Source organism: Cyprinodon tularosa, unplaced genomic scaffold, assembly GCF_016077235.1.
Source record: "Cyprinodon tularosa strain WSP-4 unplaced genomic scaffold, ASM1607723v1 ctg285, whole genome shotgun sequence".
NCBI classification, from domain to species: Eukaryota; Metazoa; Chordata; class Actinopteri; order Cyprinodontiformes; family Cyprinodontidae; genus Cyprinodon; species Cyprinodon tularosa.
Window position 1 is genome coordinate 1,241,493 of NW_024038991.1, and position 18,835 is coordinate 1,260,327.

The following is an 18,835-nucleotide window of genomic DNA, read 5'->3' on the forward strand; positions in this document are numbered from 1 at the left end:
TTTGAGCATCGAGCATCATTAAAAAACATTAACATTAGAAAAACAGAGACAAAGTAGGGTAAATACCAGCAAAGTGGAAAAAGGGACTGAATTTAGCATAATAGATTAATCCTCTGTCAGAAACAATTTACAGCGGGGCTCAAAAGAACCCTGTAGAGAGGCAGAGGAATGTAACACCATTTAAACACTTTCCCTGGTAGGGGAGATATCTTTATTTACAAGTTAAAAACTATGCTAACTAAAACTATATTAAAACAAAAAACTATATTAACACAGATTTAACCAAATGAGAGATGCAGATTTTAAATATCTGGCAAACTCATGATTCTATCAAAAATGTGAATAAATCCAACTTCCAAATGACAATCAAAACAAATCAAATTTTAGTATTTGTTTGTCATTGTCTCACATTAGTCTATGACATATCAATGTGAAACTCATCCATTAACTGCATTTAATAATGGATATAGGTAAATAAATATTTATAATCTAATTTAATTGTAAAACTGTACTTTAATATCATACGTAGGCTGAGGGGAAGTATTTCCAACTGAGGTATTAGATGAATATGTCTTAAGTCTACAAGTTCTAAATTAAAGTAAAATATTTAAGATCTCAAGTAGTATCTATGAAAAACAAGTGCATTTACAGAATAAACAACATAAAAACAACTAAGATATTTTTATTAAAACGTTACTTACGAAAAATTGTAAGGTTTGACTGTTAAGAAAAATAATTAAAAAGTCAGCATGTACCCTTTTGAACAGAGCTACCTTATAGGCAGTGGTGTCAAAAGTGCACACATTAGTTACTTAAGTAGAAGTATGAATGCTGCAGTTTAAAAACACTCTAGTAAAAGTTGAAGTATCAACTTGACCTCTTTACTCAAGTAAAAGTTAAAATTATGTGCTCCAAAAACTACTTAAAGTATAAAGTAACCTTTAAAATAAAAACCGCCAGATGCCACTACATGAATTAAAAGCTCACTTTTTTGGACTATTTAACAAAAATTCTTTAAGATAGGGCCAAGGATGAGGGAGGTCTTGATGGTCTCCGTCTCCATCTCCCGATACGCTCTCGCCTGTGTCCGACCTTTCAGACATTTCAACATCTTTTTCTGAATCCGACATTGTAGCATGGCATAGGCAATTCACCTTTGCAGTTTGAAGAACACCTGCTTGCTTCTGATGATTTCCTTTAGCTAACCAATGAGTGTTTGCATTATATGACTCATCCAATCACACTAGTTTTCACTAGATGTGGATGGTGCCAATGATCTGCATTGGATGGCACATAACATGAAATAAATATTTATAAACATTAAACCGGGGGTAACCAATTAAAAATCAGTGGGTCCGAATAAAGAAAATCATCTGACAAAATGTCTGGAGACATTTTGTAATGATCTGTTACTTTAAACAGAATTTAACATTGAAATAAAATTAGGTATTTATGCATTCATGTTATACATTGAATTTTGAAAAAAAAAAAATAGAAATTGACAAAAATTGCATCCCATGCTATCTCAGAGGAGCCGACACTTGTATGATTGTATTCCTGCTTTGCAGTTTCAAAACTCACGTTGGCTATCAGTGTTTATTGTTGTGTGTTAATAACAAGAGACTAGAAGAAATAAATTAGCCGTACCTCGGACAAAATCTTTGGATTTAATGTTGTTCATAACACCCGTATGCATAACTTGGTAGGCATGCACTTTTCGGCATAACACCGGACCGCGGTCCTCTAATCCCTGATCTCTGCATTAAACCGAAGCCAAGAGTAACGAGTAACGTTTGTTTTAAAAATTTAAGGAATAGAAAGTACAGATACTTGTGTGAAAATGTAATAAGTAGAAGTAGTAGGAAAAATAAGTAATGTAGTAAAGTATAGTAGATCCCTAAAAAGTGTACTTAAGTAGAGTAACGAAGTATTTGTACTTCGTTACTTGACACCTCTGCTTATAAGCCTTCTCCATTTGAGCAATGGACTGATGGCTTTTCTGTACCATTTCTATTATCTTTCTTTCATTCAGGAATACCTTGTTATTCTTAGACATCTTTGATTCTTTACATGATCAGATTTTGGTTAATGTGTCTACAAGGTTTCAATTGTATTTTTGATTTTACTATAACTGAAATGTCTTCTCTCAGGCTTATAATTTTAAAATGTAACCTGACTGTACAGCGATCTATTAAAGTTCTTGAAGAGGTGTTGTTATATCTGTTCCAGGATCAGCCTTAGTTGATCACCCCGACTGACCTTTTTGAGCTAAATAATCTTTATAATTTTGAGTCAGAAGAGTGTAAAGGAATGGATTAATACAGCTGTTTCCATACATGAGACATGTGAGAAAAAAAATTGACATAATTATGAGCAGCTGCAGACAAAGCTTTGAGGGAACCTGGGGAGAAAAGTTTAGTGAGCTGCCATCCCCAAAAAGGTAAGAAACATGCCCAATATACTACTACAATGCTTAATATTGTTGACAACACTTTTTGTTTGAGTCCTTTCCTCCTGGTTGAGAGGCTACTGCCCCCCAAACTAGCCTGCTAGTCCAGCATACAATCGAACAATTATCAATCCAGGGACTAAAACATAGTACTGTGAGATAGGCCTTAAAGGTCTCAGGTGTCCAGGTAGGGAAACAGATTCTTTTAACAAAGCCATACACTGTAGGCTTGCCTTCCCGGAGCTGTATCATTGCCATCATGGGAAGTGTTAAGATGAAAGCCAACCCCCAAATAATAACTGGACTGAGTCTTGTACTACGAGAAGAAGATTTGTGTCTTGGCCACGGCTTGGTAATGTTCTAAGGTCATTGCAACCAAAATGAAGACACTGGAATACATTGTGAGAAGATTCAGACTCAACAGAATGTGGCAGCCTGCCTCACCAAACAACCAGTCATGGGAAAAGTAGATGCAGACAACAAAGGGTATGGTGGAAAGGTAAAGCAGTCGCCGAATTAAGGCGATGGTGCGACTGGAGCCAGGATTACCGGAGAACCTAGAGGAGTGCCCCCAGCGAATAACCTGAGAGTGAACAGGTTAGCTCGTCGGCTGGGCCAGGAGCCTAGAGAGAAAAACCAACAGCCTCGGTTAGGTCCGTTACGTGTGTGTTAAGCGTTTGTTGGTTACTGAGATCGTGGAGAAGGTTGTGATGTTTCTGAATTACAGTCTGTTGGAGTGCTCTATGAATTACCTCTGCTGGGTTTGGCCAGAGTGTTCTGTCATGATTGGTTTAAGTGATCTGATCCACATGCAGAGAACCACTCAGAGACCAAAGGAAAAAGTTTAAAAGGTTTATTAAATGTAGATGCATAACAGAAGTTAGATCTGGAACTCAGTGGACTGGTGAACTGGAAAAGGAAAGTCTGAAGGGGAGATCACAGTGATCAGTTCAGGGACTGTAGGAAATTTGACTGAGGCTTGAATATTACTGGAGAGGAACTCACGTTTGAGGGGGCTTTTGTCAATCCTTGAATCCAGCTTGTGGGGGTTAATCCAGAGAAGAGGGAACTCGTTGGAGGGCGGACAGATAGGCAAGCGTTGAACTCAGAGGAGTATAGGAGGGGACCGTCACTTGAATTTCCGAAGAGGACTTGAACAGATCATGTGGAGGTTTTCCCCTGTTCAGTGTGTACTCAGTTAATCTTTCCAGGGGGAGAAGGTCCAGGTACCCAGTTACTTAGGAAGGTTTTTGCCGAAGAGCAAAGACCAAAACTTGATAAGTGTCATGATTTTACTAAGGTTCAGACCCAAATGCAGAAGACCAAACAGGGAGACCAGGGAAAAGGTTTAACAGGTTTTGTTGAAGAGATAATTCAGAGTGAAGTGTTGCTCTGAACACTACTCAACCGGAACTGAAAAGTGAGTGGAAGACACAGCGGTTAGTTCACGCTCAGTGGGAAATTTGACTCGTGAACTTGGAGAAGAGGATTTGGTTGCTGACTCACATTTCCAGAGAAGTTGTTGAATCCTTGACTCCAGTCTGTATGCTGTAGTTCCAGTGTTTGTCTGATTCGGTGGAGGGCAGAACAGGGTTTACTCAGAATGCGGTTGTTAATAGGTGAACAGAGAAAACTGACTGCCACTTAGATTTCCTGCGGAACTTGAATGGGTCATAGTGGAGATTAATCCCTTTCTCAGTGTGAAGCTCAAACGATCTCTTGGGGGAAGTGGATCCTAACCTCCTGTTTGAACCCCAGCTCAGTTTGTAGCTCAGTTGATCCTTCCAGGGAGAGAAGGTCCGGAAAATCCAGTTAGCAGGATGACTTCCTGCCGAGAGGCAAAAGACAAACAATGTTAAAACTCAGGTTGACAAGAACTCAGTTTGACTCAGCTAAACTCAGCTTGGCTAGAGTATCCAAAACTGGCAAACACTCTGGCGTCGAGGTAGTGGCAGTCAGCAGCTTAAGAACACTCCGTTAACGAAGTAACCATCAGCAGGTGTGTGAGGAGGCGGACCAGAACCAGGCGCTTCCTGGTGGAGGAAGGGAGACAAACACTGAAAATACAAACAGACTGACAGGAGTCCTGACACTAAGACTCAGAGAAACAAAGCTTAGGTTAGACTCTGCTAATCTCAGTTTGGCTAGACAACCCAGTCTCATGGGAAAATGTACCCCCACTACGTTGGTCCACACTGCAAAACGTAGTGGAGGTATATTAATGGCCATTTTTTTGTGGTACTGTTACGTTTCTTCTAACTTCCTGTTTGGTGCGATCTCATTGATGGATTTTGACCAAAGAGGAACTCAAAAAAAACAAAACAATTTAAATACACAACCAGCATATCTGGAATCAGTGACAGAGAGCGACTGGGACCAGAAGTTTATTAATTTCTCCCCATTGATTTCCATTCAAAATGTTTTCGATCCCACCGGGCTCTAGGGAAGGGGCGTGCATACCACCACCTACTGTTCATGAGTGTGTAGCAACATTGTTTTACATCTATTAAATTAAATTTTTTAATTTTGTATTCTGAAGATAAATAAATAATGCTTTCCTTAATCTATAAATATATTTTATATTTCCTTTATTTCCCAATAATCCTTTAAGACTCCATTCTTGGCCTGTCCTTTCAACTCTTTTCAATTTCTTCCTTTCAGGTCCAGATGTTTTAAAGTTCATCAATACATGTTCTACATTTTCTATCTCTCCACATCCTTCACATTTATCATTATTTTTCCTCCCTATTAAGTATAAGTTGTCATTTAAATAAGTATGACCTACTCTTAATCTGATCATTATTATTTCTTCCCTTCGGTTTCTCTCATTAATGTTTCTCTTTAATACTGACTTTTGTACTTTATATAACCTTCTTCCTTTTTATCTTCATTCCACCTTTTTTTGCCATTTTTCAATGTCTTTCCTCTTAATAAACGATTTTCCTTCCCCTTTCCCTAAAGGAATTGTAATTGTTATTTGTCTACTTTTCATTCCACCTAACTTTCCATTAATTAGCTTGAAAACAGCACTTTGTAGGCACCCAGTTTCTCTAACAATGGCCGTTTTTGGGTTACCCTCCATGCATTGGGTGTCAGTTCAGTGGCAGTTCTAGAACATTTTCTTAGGGTTGACCAGGCAGTACAATAATGTGCATGCCACGACGTAATGCATTGATCTGAAAATCAACCTCAGACGCAACGCACGCAGTGGCGAGGGTTTGATCCGTCAGATGGAGTTAAATCACAAAGAATTCAATGTTGAATCGGGGCGGCAGCTAAATGCTAGGCGATGGGTAGCAGCCAAAACGTTGCAATTTCACATAATCCTGACGAGATCCGAAAAACCGTAGCAAAAACTAGCAAGCGGGTGATTATGTATGCTCTCTGTCATTGATTCCAGATATGCTGGTTGTGTATTTAAATTGTTTTTTTTTTTTTTTAGTTCCTTATTGGTCAAAATCTGGTCAAAATCCATCAATGAGATCGCACCAAACAGGAAGTTAAATGCACAAAGGATCCAGTAGATTTCCAAATAAAACACATCCGATCTTAACCCATGATCCTTTTTTTAACTAGTTTAATTAGTTTCTCCCGTATGCCACGACGTAACGCATTGATCTGAAAATCAACCTCAGACACAACGCACGCAGTGGCGAGGGTTTGATCCGTCAGATGGAGTTAAATCACAAAGAATTCAATGTTGAATCGGGGCGGCAGCTAAATGCTAGGCGATGGGTAGCAGCCAAAACGTTGCAATTTCACATAATCCTGACGAGATCCGAAAAACCGTAGCAAAAACTAGCAAGCGGGTGATTATGTATGTTCACTAAGTAAATATTATGTAAATAAACCCTACACTTCTCGCTATAAATGTAATCAAAACCCATTTAAATGCAGAAACTGATTGAAATTATTGATTTTCCCACTAAAAGTTAGAGAAATCTCAGCCATGTTTAAACCAAAACGTTTCAGTTTCACATTATCTTGAAAAATCTTTGCAAGAAACGAACAAGCAAGTGAATATGTACATTCCCTGAGTAAATATTCTGGCAACAAACTATACATTTCTCACTAGAAATGTAATCAAAACTCATTTTAATGTAAAAACAAACTCAAGTTATTAATCTTTCCACAAAAAAATGAGCGAATGTCGGCCATCTATATATATTTTTTTCTTCTCCCAGCTGGAATCTTGAAAGTCACGTGACTAGGACGTAAAACAATAGAAAGCGTATAGGCAGAAGAAACGTAACAGTACCACAAAAAAATGGCCATTAATGTACCTCCACTACGTTTTGCAGTGTGGACCAACGTAGTGGGGGTACATTTTCCCATGAGACTGGGTTGGGCTAGAGTACCAAAAACTGGGAAAAAAGCGCAGGTGTGCAGGGAGGCCCAACGAGGACAGGGCACTACCTGGTGGTGGAAAGAGAAAAACACACAAACAACCCACACAAACTGGATTTGTAACACTAGCGACCTGTGCATGAAACTCAACTATTCATCAAGTTAATATCAGCTTCTAATACTGAGGCTATTTAAGAAAGAGCAGAAAAGCAAAAAGGGTAAATGTTCTGCACAGTTAACAATAGACAACAACAAATAAATGCTGTCAAGACACCATTATCACTGTCCTTTATAAAGCTTGCTTGAAAATTACATTCTCTTCCTTTAAAGACAGAACAAAAAATAGAGCTGCCAATATAATAAATTAAAATTTACAAAAGTAACACTAAACACAAATTATAAAAAATGGAGATCGTGACATTGATTTTGTATATATATCTACATATGAAAGAGGTAAAACAGCCTGATGGATTTCCTGATTTAGAATTTTGTTGAGAAACACTTTGAGGCAATCACTGAATTTAGGTGTTTACTGTAATATTCAAGAAATTCTCAGGCAGAATTCTGCACCTGTTGACAGGTATGTTGATTCATAAGCAAGGTACTTTAAGTTGTCTGGGACATTTTTTCTGTCCTAATCACTATATAGGGCACTATATAGTTTGTGCAGACACAGTGCGAGGAGGCAGAGTTACGTGACCAACAGTGAGTGAAAAGTAGTTATCATCTGTTCGAATGAGTGTTAACTGAGTTTACTAAAAAGTCAACTATATAGTCCTGCTCTATATAGTGATTGAGAAATATGCGAGTTAGGGTGGATGTTCCGGCACAGCGTTTGTTTTTTTAGAATACATTTTTAAACAAAAATTTATAATCAATATTTTGTTTTATTACATTATAATTTAGTAAATTTCTATCAATTCTTACTTTTTTCAGTTTTGTGTTATTTGAAATACTAGTGTGAATTTATCATTTTCTTTAATCGGAAGGTATGTAAACTTTCAAGCACAACAATATAACTAGCAGCTAATGACCATGTTTAATATTATATGAAAGCAATAAGATGTTTTACATCTTTGCTTATATCTTTAATGCAAATATTTTATCCTTTCAACACATCTAAATCAGCAGGTTGTAATTTTCAACTGATCTCCATGTGTCTGCTATTGAATCTTACCTCGCTGAGCTAAAGTTGGAGGCTGTAACAACGACATCATCCTTGTTCTGGACTAGTACAGGGATCTTTCTGCAGCCTAGTGACTAAAAATTTCTGTAGTAATCTCAGTGCCTCTGTTAATCCAAAGTATATATATATAATAGTATTCAGCAAATAAACAAGACAGATTTTCTAACAAAGAGAACATAAGAGGGCTTGAGGATCTGGTCTTCTTTCACTGTTGCACTAGTGGGGCTTCATTGATGTTGGGTGGGAGTGGGGGGGTGGGGTGTGTGTGTGAGTGTGTGTGTGTGTGTTTGGGGGGGGGTTTACAGCACTTCAAGTACTAGATTTTTTAACCTTTAACATGTTAATTTCAAGACATAGTAAGTTGTTGATATATTAATCAATATATTTCCTATAAAATTACCCATAGTTTTCCTTTTTTGCACACATTTGAAGAGAAAGATCAACAGTTTGCTTATATTTTCAGCTTTTCTTTCCAAAGTTCACCTCCAAAAATCACAGAAACATTGATAGCAATTGCATATCAACAGAAACTAAATATAACTTTCTAATAGAAATTATCTAGACCAGATCATATTTCTTGCGCACATTATTTGTATTTTCTTTTTTAGAAAGTTTTGTCATCTTTTATCTTGTAGTATTTTCTTATGAATTTAGTCCCATGCATTACTGAATTACTCAAAACGCATCCAAATTATACTAACGTGCAGAAATTCGACTCTTTTAGCAACAGGTTTCCTGCATACCTTTCTTATCATATGTCCGGTCTTGGATGCATAGAGAGAGTCCAGTTCTCCATGGGATTTTTATGTTTATTGCCATAGTAATCTATGCTTTACCATAACTAAAATCTAATAATCTGCTGTTTAATTCACCCAATAATCTGTTTATACTGAAACAAAATAGGGCAAATATTTTATACCCCAGACAGACATTTAGACATTGAACAAACGACATACGACAGACAGACAGACAAACAGACAGAAAATGATCATAAAGACAGACACATGCCGGCTTCTAACATGGTTTTGTTTATAATAATATAGACCTGCTTCTGTACTTAAACAGATACAGAATGCCATGGCATTTTTAAGCTTCCAGCGTTTGTGTGTGTCAGCTCACACAGATCAACAGGCTCATAGGACAAGGGAGAGGAAGAAACGGGAGGGGGCTTTTTGCTAAAGCCTGTTTGCCTCAGTGAGGAAGAGAGAGAAAAAAAATGTATGTTTTGAAGCTTTTAAATGTCGCCTTACAAATTTTTAAACTTCTCTTATATCTACAGTTTATGTAACAACTTTTGTAATAATTAACAACTTATCGACCAAATATGTTTAAACATTGGGCACAATTAAGCCTTTCTAGTTTGGATGAATAAATGGACACCCATTGTTTCAATGCAGCTCAGATATTAGAAAATGGGACGCAGTAACAATTACAAGTGAAAGCAGACGTCGTTTGCAGATAAAAAAAAGTGATCACTTTCTTCCTTTTGTTTAGTCTTTTATGTTTTTAGACTAATTTATCCAATTATTTTCACTTTTTATGTGTTGTTTCCTTATATTTAGACTCTTGTTACCTCCTTTTATTTTGACCTTTTATGTCCTCGGGACACTTTGGAAAGGTTGTTTTAATTCTCTTATTTAATCATTTTTATAGACTAGATCTTACTTTACACTGTTTTCAGTTGGATTAAATTTCAGTGATTAAGCAGATCCGATTACAGGTTTGAATTACTAGTGTGAATTTATCATTTGAGAGCCAGACAAGAAACAACAACAACAAAACAATGCAATGTGGATCATCAGAACATCCTCGGTCCGGTGCAAACATGCAAGCTGGTACTGCCAACTCTGATGGTGTTGAAGTATAAAAGTAATTAAACTGTTCCTCAGCTATAAATAACGGGGTATGACTAGAACAAATACTAGCAAAATATATAAGCTGAAAAGTTTGCCTGACTATCAACTAGCCTTGGCTAACACTCCCCAAACACCAAACTTGGAAAAAAAACAATATTTAAAACTTAAGAGACGCGACATATCATCCACATGTAAATGACTTTTAAATTTTGTTTTCCAGTAAAGAAAGATAGACTCTGTTAAATGTTGTAATTAGTTAAAGGCATACCAGTAAATAAAAGCTCACAGAACAGCTAACTTTGTTTTTTATCAAGTTATATTAAGCTTTTTCTGTTTTTTTTTTTTTGTCCCATTGAAATGCACGTAGAATTCACAGATTTCAGCACAATTCAGCTAAAACTTCACCATATTTTACCTTTAACTACTTCAGCATACATTCAGCTAGAAACACCATCCAACTTTTTAAATGTTCATCAAAGATTCAGCTATTCAGTTTTAACTCTTAACTTTTTTTTCTTTTTTACAAAATTGGGATTCAAACTTTACACAAAATTTTTCAGGTTTTCAATTTTATAATGCTATTAATGGGAGATGGTAGCTTAACAACACATCACTGCTTCTTCCAAACTGTTTGATTTACAAACATGAAACCTGGCACATATCATCATCAGACCTTAAGAGACACTTTTAGACTTTTTTTTCTGGTACATCAAATTTCAGGAAATGTTCTTCTTTTAGGTTGAGTGGGATTCTGCCATAATTCTGCAAAATGATTTTACCCTACAAAATCTTCAGATGATTGAATTGTTTTCTGTAGTTTGAAGTTTCTGATGACTTCCTATCACATTGTCGTATGTTCTTCAGCTATTTTTTTTCTCCTTTATTCAGATTCTTTAGCAAATTTTTCTTTTTTCATTCAGCAGAAAAATGCATTCACACTTCGCTGATTCTCTGAATCAGCTTTTTCTAGTTTTATTTGCCTTCGGTTTCTGGGCTCAAAACGTTTGTCCCACCCATAAGGAAAATGAAGGCAAGGATTGGCTCCAACTTAATACGTCATACGCATGTTGCATTTAAGAAACTTGGAAATAAAGTATTCACCTGTTTATTTTTAATAAGTAAAACCAGTTGAACCTAAAACATATTTATATTCTTGCTTGAGAATGTTACATAGGTCATTTGGATATTAGGATTACAAAAAATACAGAGAAGCTATGTCTTTTGTCGTCTTAAAATAAATAAAGAAATGCAACATTTTATTTAACTTTGGCTGAAAAGTTTATCATATCAAAGTATTTCACTTAAATTTACAAATGAACAGGCATTTCATTCTTTGAGCATTAAACTTTCAATAATACTAACCCTCATTTACTGGTATTAAAGTTCTAACAACAATCAGAGTTTTCAAGTTTTGAGAAAAGCTTGCGGTGAGATCTGGATCAGGTGGAATAAAAAAAAAAAAAAAGTGGGATAGACCAGAATATCACTGATGTCACACAAAAAAGAGGAAAACAACAGGATTATTGCATTGAAAATTAAGGTTGCTGAAATGAGAACAATACATTAAAAGCTAGTTTTAAGTTGAGAAATATTGAGTCTAATGTCAAAAGAATGACTTCTGGCATCCCTGGAAAAAAATATATCTATCTGTATAAATCCTTAACAGCATAAAGCATGTTAAAATGTTTACGCCCTTCGGAATTACAAACTTACAATCATAAATGTACCTACTCTACCTGCCTACTTTTATTACCCACCCAATTGGCTCCTTCCTCCCCCTAACGTCAGCAGGCTTATATAAAAGTCAGCATGAGGAACTTTGTCACCCAAGGGAAGCCCATTGAAGACAGCCAAGATGGTAAGTAGTACAAAAAGTTAGGTTGAGATTAACGGCTTAACTTTTGACATTGACATATATCTGGGGTTAGACTTAAAAGTATTTAAACATCCTTAATTTTGTAAGTATTTAAGGCTTAATTCAAATCTATTTAGTAATATGTGTTGAAGTTTAAAGATTTTGTCCCTTTAAAATGATTGAAACTATGTATACACAAAGGATCAATAAGTGTATTTGGTTTTGATTCAGTGTTTGTGCATTATTGTTTTAGCAAATGTTTAGCAAATGAGTGTTTAAAATCTGTGCGATTCTTGTGCAAAGCCTTTTTCGGACACTTCCTTTTACGCTCATAAAAACTTACAGGATGCCTGCCTCAAAAGTTGTTGAGACAAAAGAAAGAAATTACTTATTAAGAATATTTTGTACTGGTATTTTTTTTCTCCGCTATTTAAGTTATAAACGTTGAGAAAAGGTGCTTTTTACATCACAAACCTATGCATGACCTGTTTTGGCTGGGTTAATATTTAACAATATTGGTATGTCTTTTTATTATTTACTTTAAAAATCTTGCTTTAGACTTAAGTATTATTCTTTTAAATAAAGACAGACAAAAATGGTCATTGGCATCAAGTGCTGCTTCTTAAAAGCTGTAATTTCCCATGCAGTTATATCATTTAAGTAATAGGAATACCTGTCAAATAATGCAACCTTTACAAGTTGTAACTTAGGACATGCCCAGGGAAGGGAGGACAGGCAATGTTCTGCAAAATCTAACTAACTAACTTCCGCACAGGGACAATTAAAGGAAAACCCACTGAATATTTTCCAGCATCTTCTCTGCAAAGTCAATGATAAACCTAATCTTACAACAAGGGGTTGTATAAAATGAGGCAATAACAGGTGTGGTACAGATATAGGGGCTGAATACTGAAGTTCATATTTAAACTATGAGCCCAGCACCTAGACAGCAAGCACCCCTATGAATGGGGTTTATTGCTTTATTGACCAGATAAACGGCTTCATTGAACTTTCTTGGAAAGTCAGGGTGACCTTTTCAAGAAAAAATGCCCAGAATTGAACATGGCCCTTGAAAAAAATATATCTATATATATATTTTTTTACCCATATATATATATATGTATATATATATTATTTTTTTTCCCCAGATCTATCTACAGTATAGACTGTAGAACTTTGTACTGCAAAGAGTCATTAAGTGGGCATTGCTTTTATGTTTTTACTGCATCTGCATGATGGCCACAGGTCTCTGAACAAATAAAGCATCTTCCTGTTTCTACTTTTTTTCACAACCGTGGGTACATAGTTTTAACAGTAGTTGATCATCAACTGCTGAGATAAGAACAGAGCTACACATCCCTTTTATCAGGGTAGGTGTACAGCATTACTAAGAAAAAGACTATTGATATATTAGTGACATAAAATTACTTATTAATATATCAGCTTAAATTAGATTTTTCTGAAGAAGAAAAAGCATTCATCAAAAGTGTTCTACTTTATAATGATAAATGATTTTCATCTGTAGTAACTATAAATTTGGTGTTTGCCCAAATAAAATAAATACACTATCAATTGCAAGAATTTCTCACCTCTTTTTTCACAGAAAGTCAAAGACATGACATTCAAGATGGGGCAGGAGTTAAAGGTCCGAGTCAGGCCTGATGACGACTCTGAAAGGTATGCAAGTACTTCTCTATAGGTTCAATAAAGCTTTATCTGCTTGGATATGTAGATTTAAGCTCAAATTTCCTCAAGAGGAAGAAGCACAGTATAATACAAGTTTATGGCAATGTGCTTCTTCCCCTTTTTTACCTGTTTCTGCCATAGATTTGCAATCAACATCGGTCATGATCCTGAGAACATTGCAATGCACTTCAACCCTCGCTTCGATTATGGAGGAGCCGAGAACATTATCGTCTGCAATTCCATGTCTGGAGGGAGCTGGGGTGAAGAGCAGCGAGACAGTTTTTTCCCATTTGTGCGTGGGGAAGAATGCAAGGTATGTTTATAGAATTATTCAAAAAAATCAACAAATACATAGATAAAAATAACATAAAATCTCTCAGAAATTTGTGAAATTAGACTTAAGCACACATTATCTAGTACAGAAACATAATAAAAGAGTCCATTGTATAAGATATGAAATATCAAGCTGTCAAAAGAATGACAGCTTTTCTTTCTGTAAAATCTGGAAAATATTCTGTAATTTAAGTATATTATCAAGTGAGATTAAGTTTAGTTGCAACAGGTAAACACAAGATAAGTGCCACCAAGTCATTTTCTATATATTTTATTTAATTATAATGATAGGGACATATAGATCAATCATTGTTTTTTTTTATAAAATAAATACTTAACAGGATTTTTCTGAACTGAATTCCTCTTTAGCTGCAATATGAAACAAAGTTGATATAAGTAGGCTTGTGCTTCATCAGTTACATTAGTTCAATATGTTAAATGATAACAGATGAATGAACAAGGTAAATGGGACGTGAAGAGTTTTAACCAAAGAATGAAATTTTTTTTCTCTCATTTAAACAATTTTTCTCTCTCTCTCTCTCTCTCTCTCTCTCTCTCTCTCTCTCTCTCTCTCTCTCTCTCTCTCTCTCTCTCTTTTTTTTTAAAAAACAATCTACAGTTTTACATCAACTTTAACAATGAGCAGTTTTACATCAAACTTCCAGATGGTACCATGATGAACTTCCCCAACCGCCTGGGAGATGTGAAGTACCAGTTCTTTGAAGTCACTGGCGGTGCAAGAATTGTAGGAATTAAGATCAAGTAGAGGATAAACTCCTCAGAATATATTCTGATCTGACACCTTTCACATGATTTTCAAGCTGCAGAAATAGTGTTTTAGAGTGCTCTTCCAGCCCAGATTGCTTGTCTTCTGTAAGGCTGAGGTAACTTGAATACCGGCTGTGATGAGAGAAGAAGGCCTTAAGATGGAGCCAAAGCATATCTTATTTACCTGCTGTTGCTAGCTGAATGTCTTCAATAAAAGCTTTAAAATTTTGGACTCTTTCTCTTTAAGTGTGTAATAATATCATTGCACTTATAATAAAATAAAAAAAAGATTCCATGTTATTTGTTCTTAATTGTACACATAATTCACAGAATACCCATGATATATTCAAAATGTGAAGAGAGAGAAATTTCCTGCCTACCATAAAAAAATGGGTGAAAACTGTGCTCATTTTTTATTCCAGAAATGTAATGTCTTCTATCAAATCGCGGGTTGCTACCAACAAAAATACTGTATTGTAAGGAAAACATAGTAAGGAAGCTATAAAAAACAACAACTTTGAAATAGGCTTCCATTTTATTTTCAGCATTGAGCATCATTAACAAAACATTAACATTAGAAAAAGCCAGACAAAGAAGAATAAAGCACAGCAAAGTGGAAAAAGGGACTGAATTTAGCATATGTTAGATGGATCCTCTGTCAGAAACAATTTACAGTGGGGCTCAAAAGAACCCTGTAGAGAGGCCGAGGAATGTAACACAATTTAAACACATTCCCTGGTAGGGGAGATATCTTTATTTACAAGATAAAAACTATGCTTAACACAGCCTTAACCAAATGAGAGATGCAGTTTTTGAAGATTTATTAAACTCATGATTATATAAAAAAAACGTGGGAAAAAAACAACTTACAAATAACATACAAATAACATTTTAGTATTTGTCATTTTCTTCAGAAGCAATCACAGTCTCACATTAGTCTATCAAATATCCATATCTGCTGGTCTGTCCCCTTTATAGGTGTCCTTTATCAATGTGAAACAGAAATCATCCATTAACTGCATTTAATAATGGGTATAGTTAAATTAATATTTATAGTCTAGTTTAATTGTAAAACTCTACTTTAATATCATAAGTAGGCTGAGGGGAAGTATTTTCAACTGAGGTATTAGAGGAATATGTCATAAGTCTACAAGTTCAAAATTAAAGGTTAAATGTTTAAGATCTCAAGTAGTTGATCTGGGAACAAGAAGAGCAGTTTGCAGAATAAACAAAATAAAAACAATTAACATATTTAGCATGTACCCTTTTGAACAGAGCTACCTTATAAGCCGCCTCCATTTGGGCAACGGATTGATGGCTTTTCTGTACCATTTCCATTCTCTGTCTTTCATTTAGGAATGCCTCGTTATTCTTAGACATCTTTGATTCTTTACATGATCAGGTTTTGGTTAATGTGTCTACAAGGTTTCAATTGTATTTTTGATTTTACTATAACTGAAATGTCTTCTCTCTGGCTTATAATTCTAAAATGTAACCTGACTGGACAGCGATCTATTAAAGTTCTTGAAGAGGTGTCGTAACAGCTGTTCCAGGATCAGCCTTGGTCGATCCCCCCGACTGACCTTTTTGAGCTAAATAATCTTTATAATTTCGAGTCAGAAGAGTGTAAAGGAATGGATTAATACAGCTGTTTCCATACGTGAGACATGTGACAAAGAAATTGACATAATTATGAGCAGCTGCAGACAAAGCTTTGAGGGAATCTGGGGAGAAAAGTTTAGTGAGCTGCCATCCCCAAAAAGGTAAGAAACATGCCCAATATACTACTACAATGCTTAATATCATTGACAACACTTTTTGTTTGAGTCCTTTCCTCCTGGTTGAGAGGCTACTGCCCCCCAAACTAGCCTGCACTGTCCAGTAACGCTTTGCTAGTCCAGCATACAATCCAACAATTATCAATCCAGGGACTAAAACACTTGTGAAAAACAGTACTGTGAGATAGGCCTTAAAGGCCTCAGGTGTCCAGGTAGGGAAACAGATTCTTTTTACAAAGCCATACACTGTAGGCTTGCCTTCCCGGAGCTGTATCATTACCATCATGGGAAGTGTAAGGATGAAAGCCAACCCCCAAATAATAACTGCACTGAGTCTTCTACTGCGAGAAGAGGATTTGTGGGCGCTGAAGGGCTTGGCCACGGCTCGGTAACGTTCTAAGCTCATTGCAACCAAAATGAAGACGCTGGAATGCATTGTTAGAAGATCCAGACTCAGCAGAATGCGGCAACCTGCCTCACCAAACAACCAGTCATGGGAAAAGTAGGTGCAGACAACAAAGGGTATGGTGGAAAGGTAAAGCAGGTCAGCCAGAGCTAAGTTAACAATGTAAACATACATAGAACCCTTGCGGCACAAAGCAGCTGAGCGCGTAACGATGAGTGTGTAAATGTTGCCTGCCAATCCTACAGCACACATGACTAAAAGTGTGGCACCAAGCAAGGAGGTCACCCACAAACCTCCACTGGTAACAGCCCCACTGCCACCAGCTATGGAAGTTTCATTTGCAGTCCTTGGGATCAGATCAAGTCCCAGCTCGGTGATGATGGTGGCATTGGGAGTGCAGTTCATCGCAGGTTTATGTATCAAGAGATGAAGTGGACAGGGTCTCTGTCTGACTTTATGAGGAAATCTTCTAAATAATCCAAGTTAAAATCATACATTTCTTGACAGTTTATGGTGTTTGGGACCAGTAAAACCTAATCAAAGAGAAAACAAAGAAACTACAATAAGTGTTAGGGACAAAATGGTAATGTGGAGAGCAAAATTAAATGCAATACTTACATATCTTAAGTCCCAAAACTGCTTGTTTCTTCTAGTATGAGATGCCCAATTCTTTAATGCCCTCAATCGTGTGATCTCAAGGAGACCTCAAGAATACATGTTTTCACTGACAGACAGCATAACTTGCTCCCAATGGGGCAAGATTAAAGTGGAATGACACAATGTATAAGCAGTAGGAAACCACAGCCCATAAAATGGTCAAACTGTACTTCACGTCTTTGACAGTGAACTCCCACAGTCCTAACAGGTTCTTGAGATGACTCCAGTTGGTAATATCACAGAAACAGAAAATTGGAGAAATGGAGAAAAAGAAAATCCATGTATTTATTTAACTAGTTGAAACTTCAGTCAAATCCAGTCATTCAAAATGTCTTGGAGACAAATTAGATTATATGAGCAGTTGTTCCACACCCATTCCGAGTCTAGCTTATTACTCTTGTCATGGTCTTCTTTTTCAAAATTGCCATTTGAGTTATCAATGTCAAAAATCCTTTATTTCCATATAATCCATGATGATTTCTTGCTGGTCTTGTTAATCCAAGTGGTTTCCCGTAGTAGCTGATCAACCAGCTATTTCTCCTTGGTTCTGAAAATCAAGCCTTGACAAACCACTACTGCCTTTGAAGTTTTCTTGGTTGTAGTGTTCTATCTCCTTTCCCATCTTTCCTCCCTCTTTCTCACTGAAGTGTAAATCTGACATGGGCCTAATGATTTACGTGGTATTCCTCTCAGGCCTCAACCTAATGTCTCTAAACACCAAGGTGTGGTTTTAGACACCACAAACTGCTGGCAGAGTCAACAGTAAGTGACTACTGTATACAGCCAGTCAGGGTTTAATATACTTCCATCAAAGTTTTAACAGTTATTTCGAGCTTTTGATTATGAGTTAAAACAACGTTCTGGGGGAAACGTTGTATTTAAGCAAATAAGAACTTCATGAATATTTTAAACACAAGTTTAAAGTCAGTGTTAATTTCTCTGTAATCCACATAGGTTGATATGTATATATATATATATATATATATATATATATATATATATATATATATATATATATATATATATATATATATATATATATATACACTACCGTTCAAAAGTTTGGGGTCACCCAAACAATTTTGTGGTTTCCTGAAAAGTCACACTTATTCACTTATTTTTTACATCAAACTTTGCTTTCGTCAAAGAATCCTCCATTTGCAGCAATTGCAGACCTGTACCATTCTAGCCGTGAATTTGTTGAGGTAATCTGGAGAAATTGCACCCCACGCTTCCAGAAGCAGCTCCCACAAGTTGGATTGGTTGGATGGGCACTTCTTGCGTACCATACGGTCAAGCTGCTCCCACAACAGCTCAATGGGGTTCAGATCTGGTGACTGCGCTGGCCACTTCATTACCGATAGAATACCAGCTGCCTGCTTCTGCTCTAAATTGTTCTTGCACAAATTGGAGGTGTGTTTAAGGTCATTGTCCTGTTGTAGGATGAAATTGGCTCCAATCAAGTGCTGTCCACTGGTTATGGCATGGCGTTGCAAAATGGAGTGATAGCCGTC

The 18,835-nt window shown here is 36.3% G+C and overlaps 2 protein-coding genes and 1 pseudogene across 3 annotated transcripts; 1 reads left to right on the top strand and 2 right to left on the bottom strand.

The window, feature by feature from the left end:
* Positions 1 to 139: 139 nt before the first annotated feature.
* On the bottom strand, positions 140 to 3,233 carry LOC119786996 (annotated as a pseudogene).
* An 8,377-nt stretch (positions 3,234 to 11,610) lies between these two features.
* Positions 11,611 to 14,712, top strand: lgals2b (lectin, galactoside-binding, soluble, 2b). The gene is made up of 4 exons (XM_038290605.1): positions 11,611 to 11,696; positions 13,297 to 13,370; positions 13,521 to 13,692; positions 14,332 to 14,712. Exons 1-4 carry the CDS (start codon positions 11,694 to 11,696, stop codon positions 14,476 to 14,478), a joined length of 396 nt encoding a protein of 131 aa, XP_038146533.1. The 5' UTR covers positions 11,611 to 11,693; the 3' UTR covers positions 14,479 to 14,712.
* Positions 14,713 to 14,984: 272 nt separating this feature from the next.
* LOC119786982 (urotensin-2 receptor) lies at positions 14,985 to 17,926 on the bottom strand. Of its 2 annotated transcripts, none has more exons than XM_038290603.1 (2): positions 17,283 to 17,926; positions 14,985 to 17,197 (listed from the first exon to the last, which is right to left on the bottom strand). In XM_038290603.1, the coding sequence occupies exon 2, from the start codon at positions 17,067 to 17,069 to the stop codon at positions 15,996 to 15,998; it is 1,074 nt and encodes a 357-aa protein (XP_038146531.1). In that variant the 5' UTR covers positions 17,070 to 17,197; positions 17,283 to 17,926; the 3' UTR covers positions 14,985 to 15,995. The 2 variants fall into 2 exon arrangements, with proteins under 2 accessions (XP_038146531.1, XP_038146532.1); XM_038290604.1 differs by having other exon boundaries at positions 14,985 to 17,221.
* Between the last annotated feature and the right edge of the window lie 909 nt (positions 17,927 to 18,835).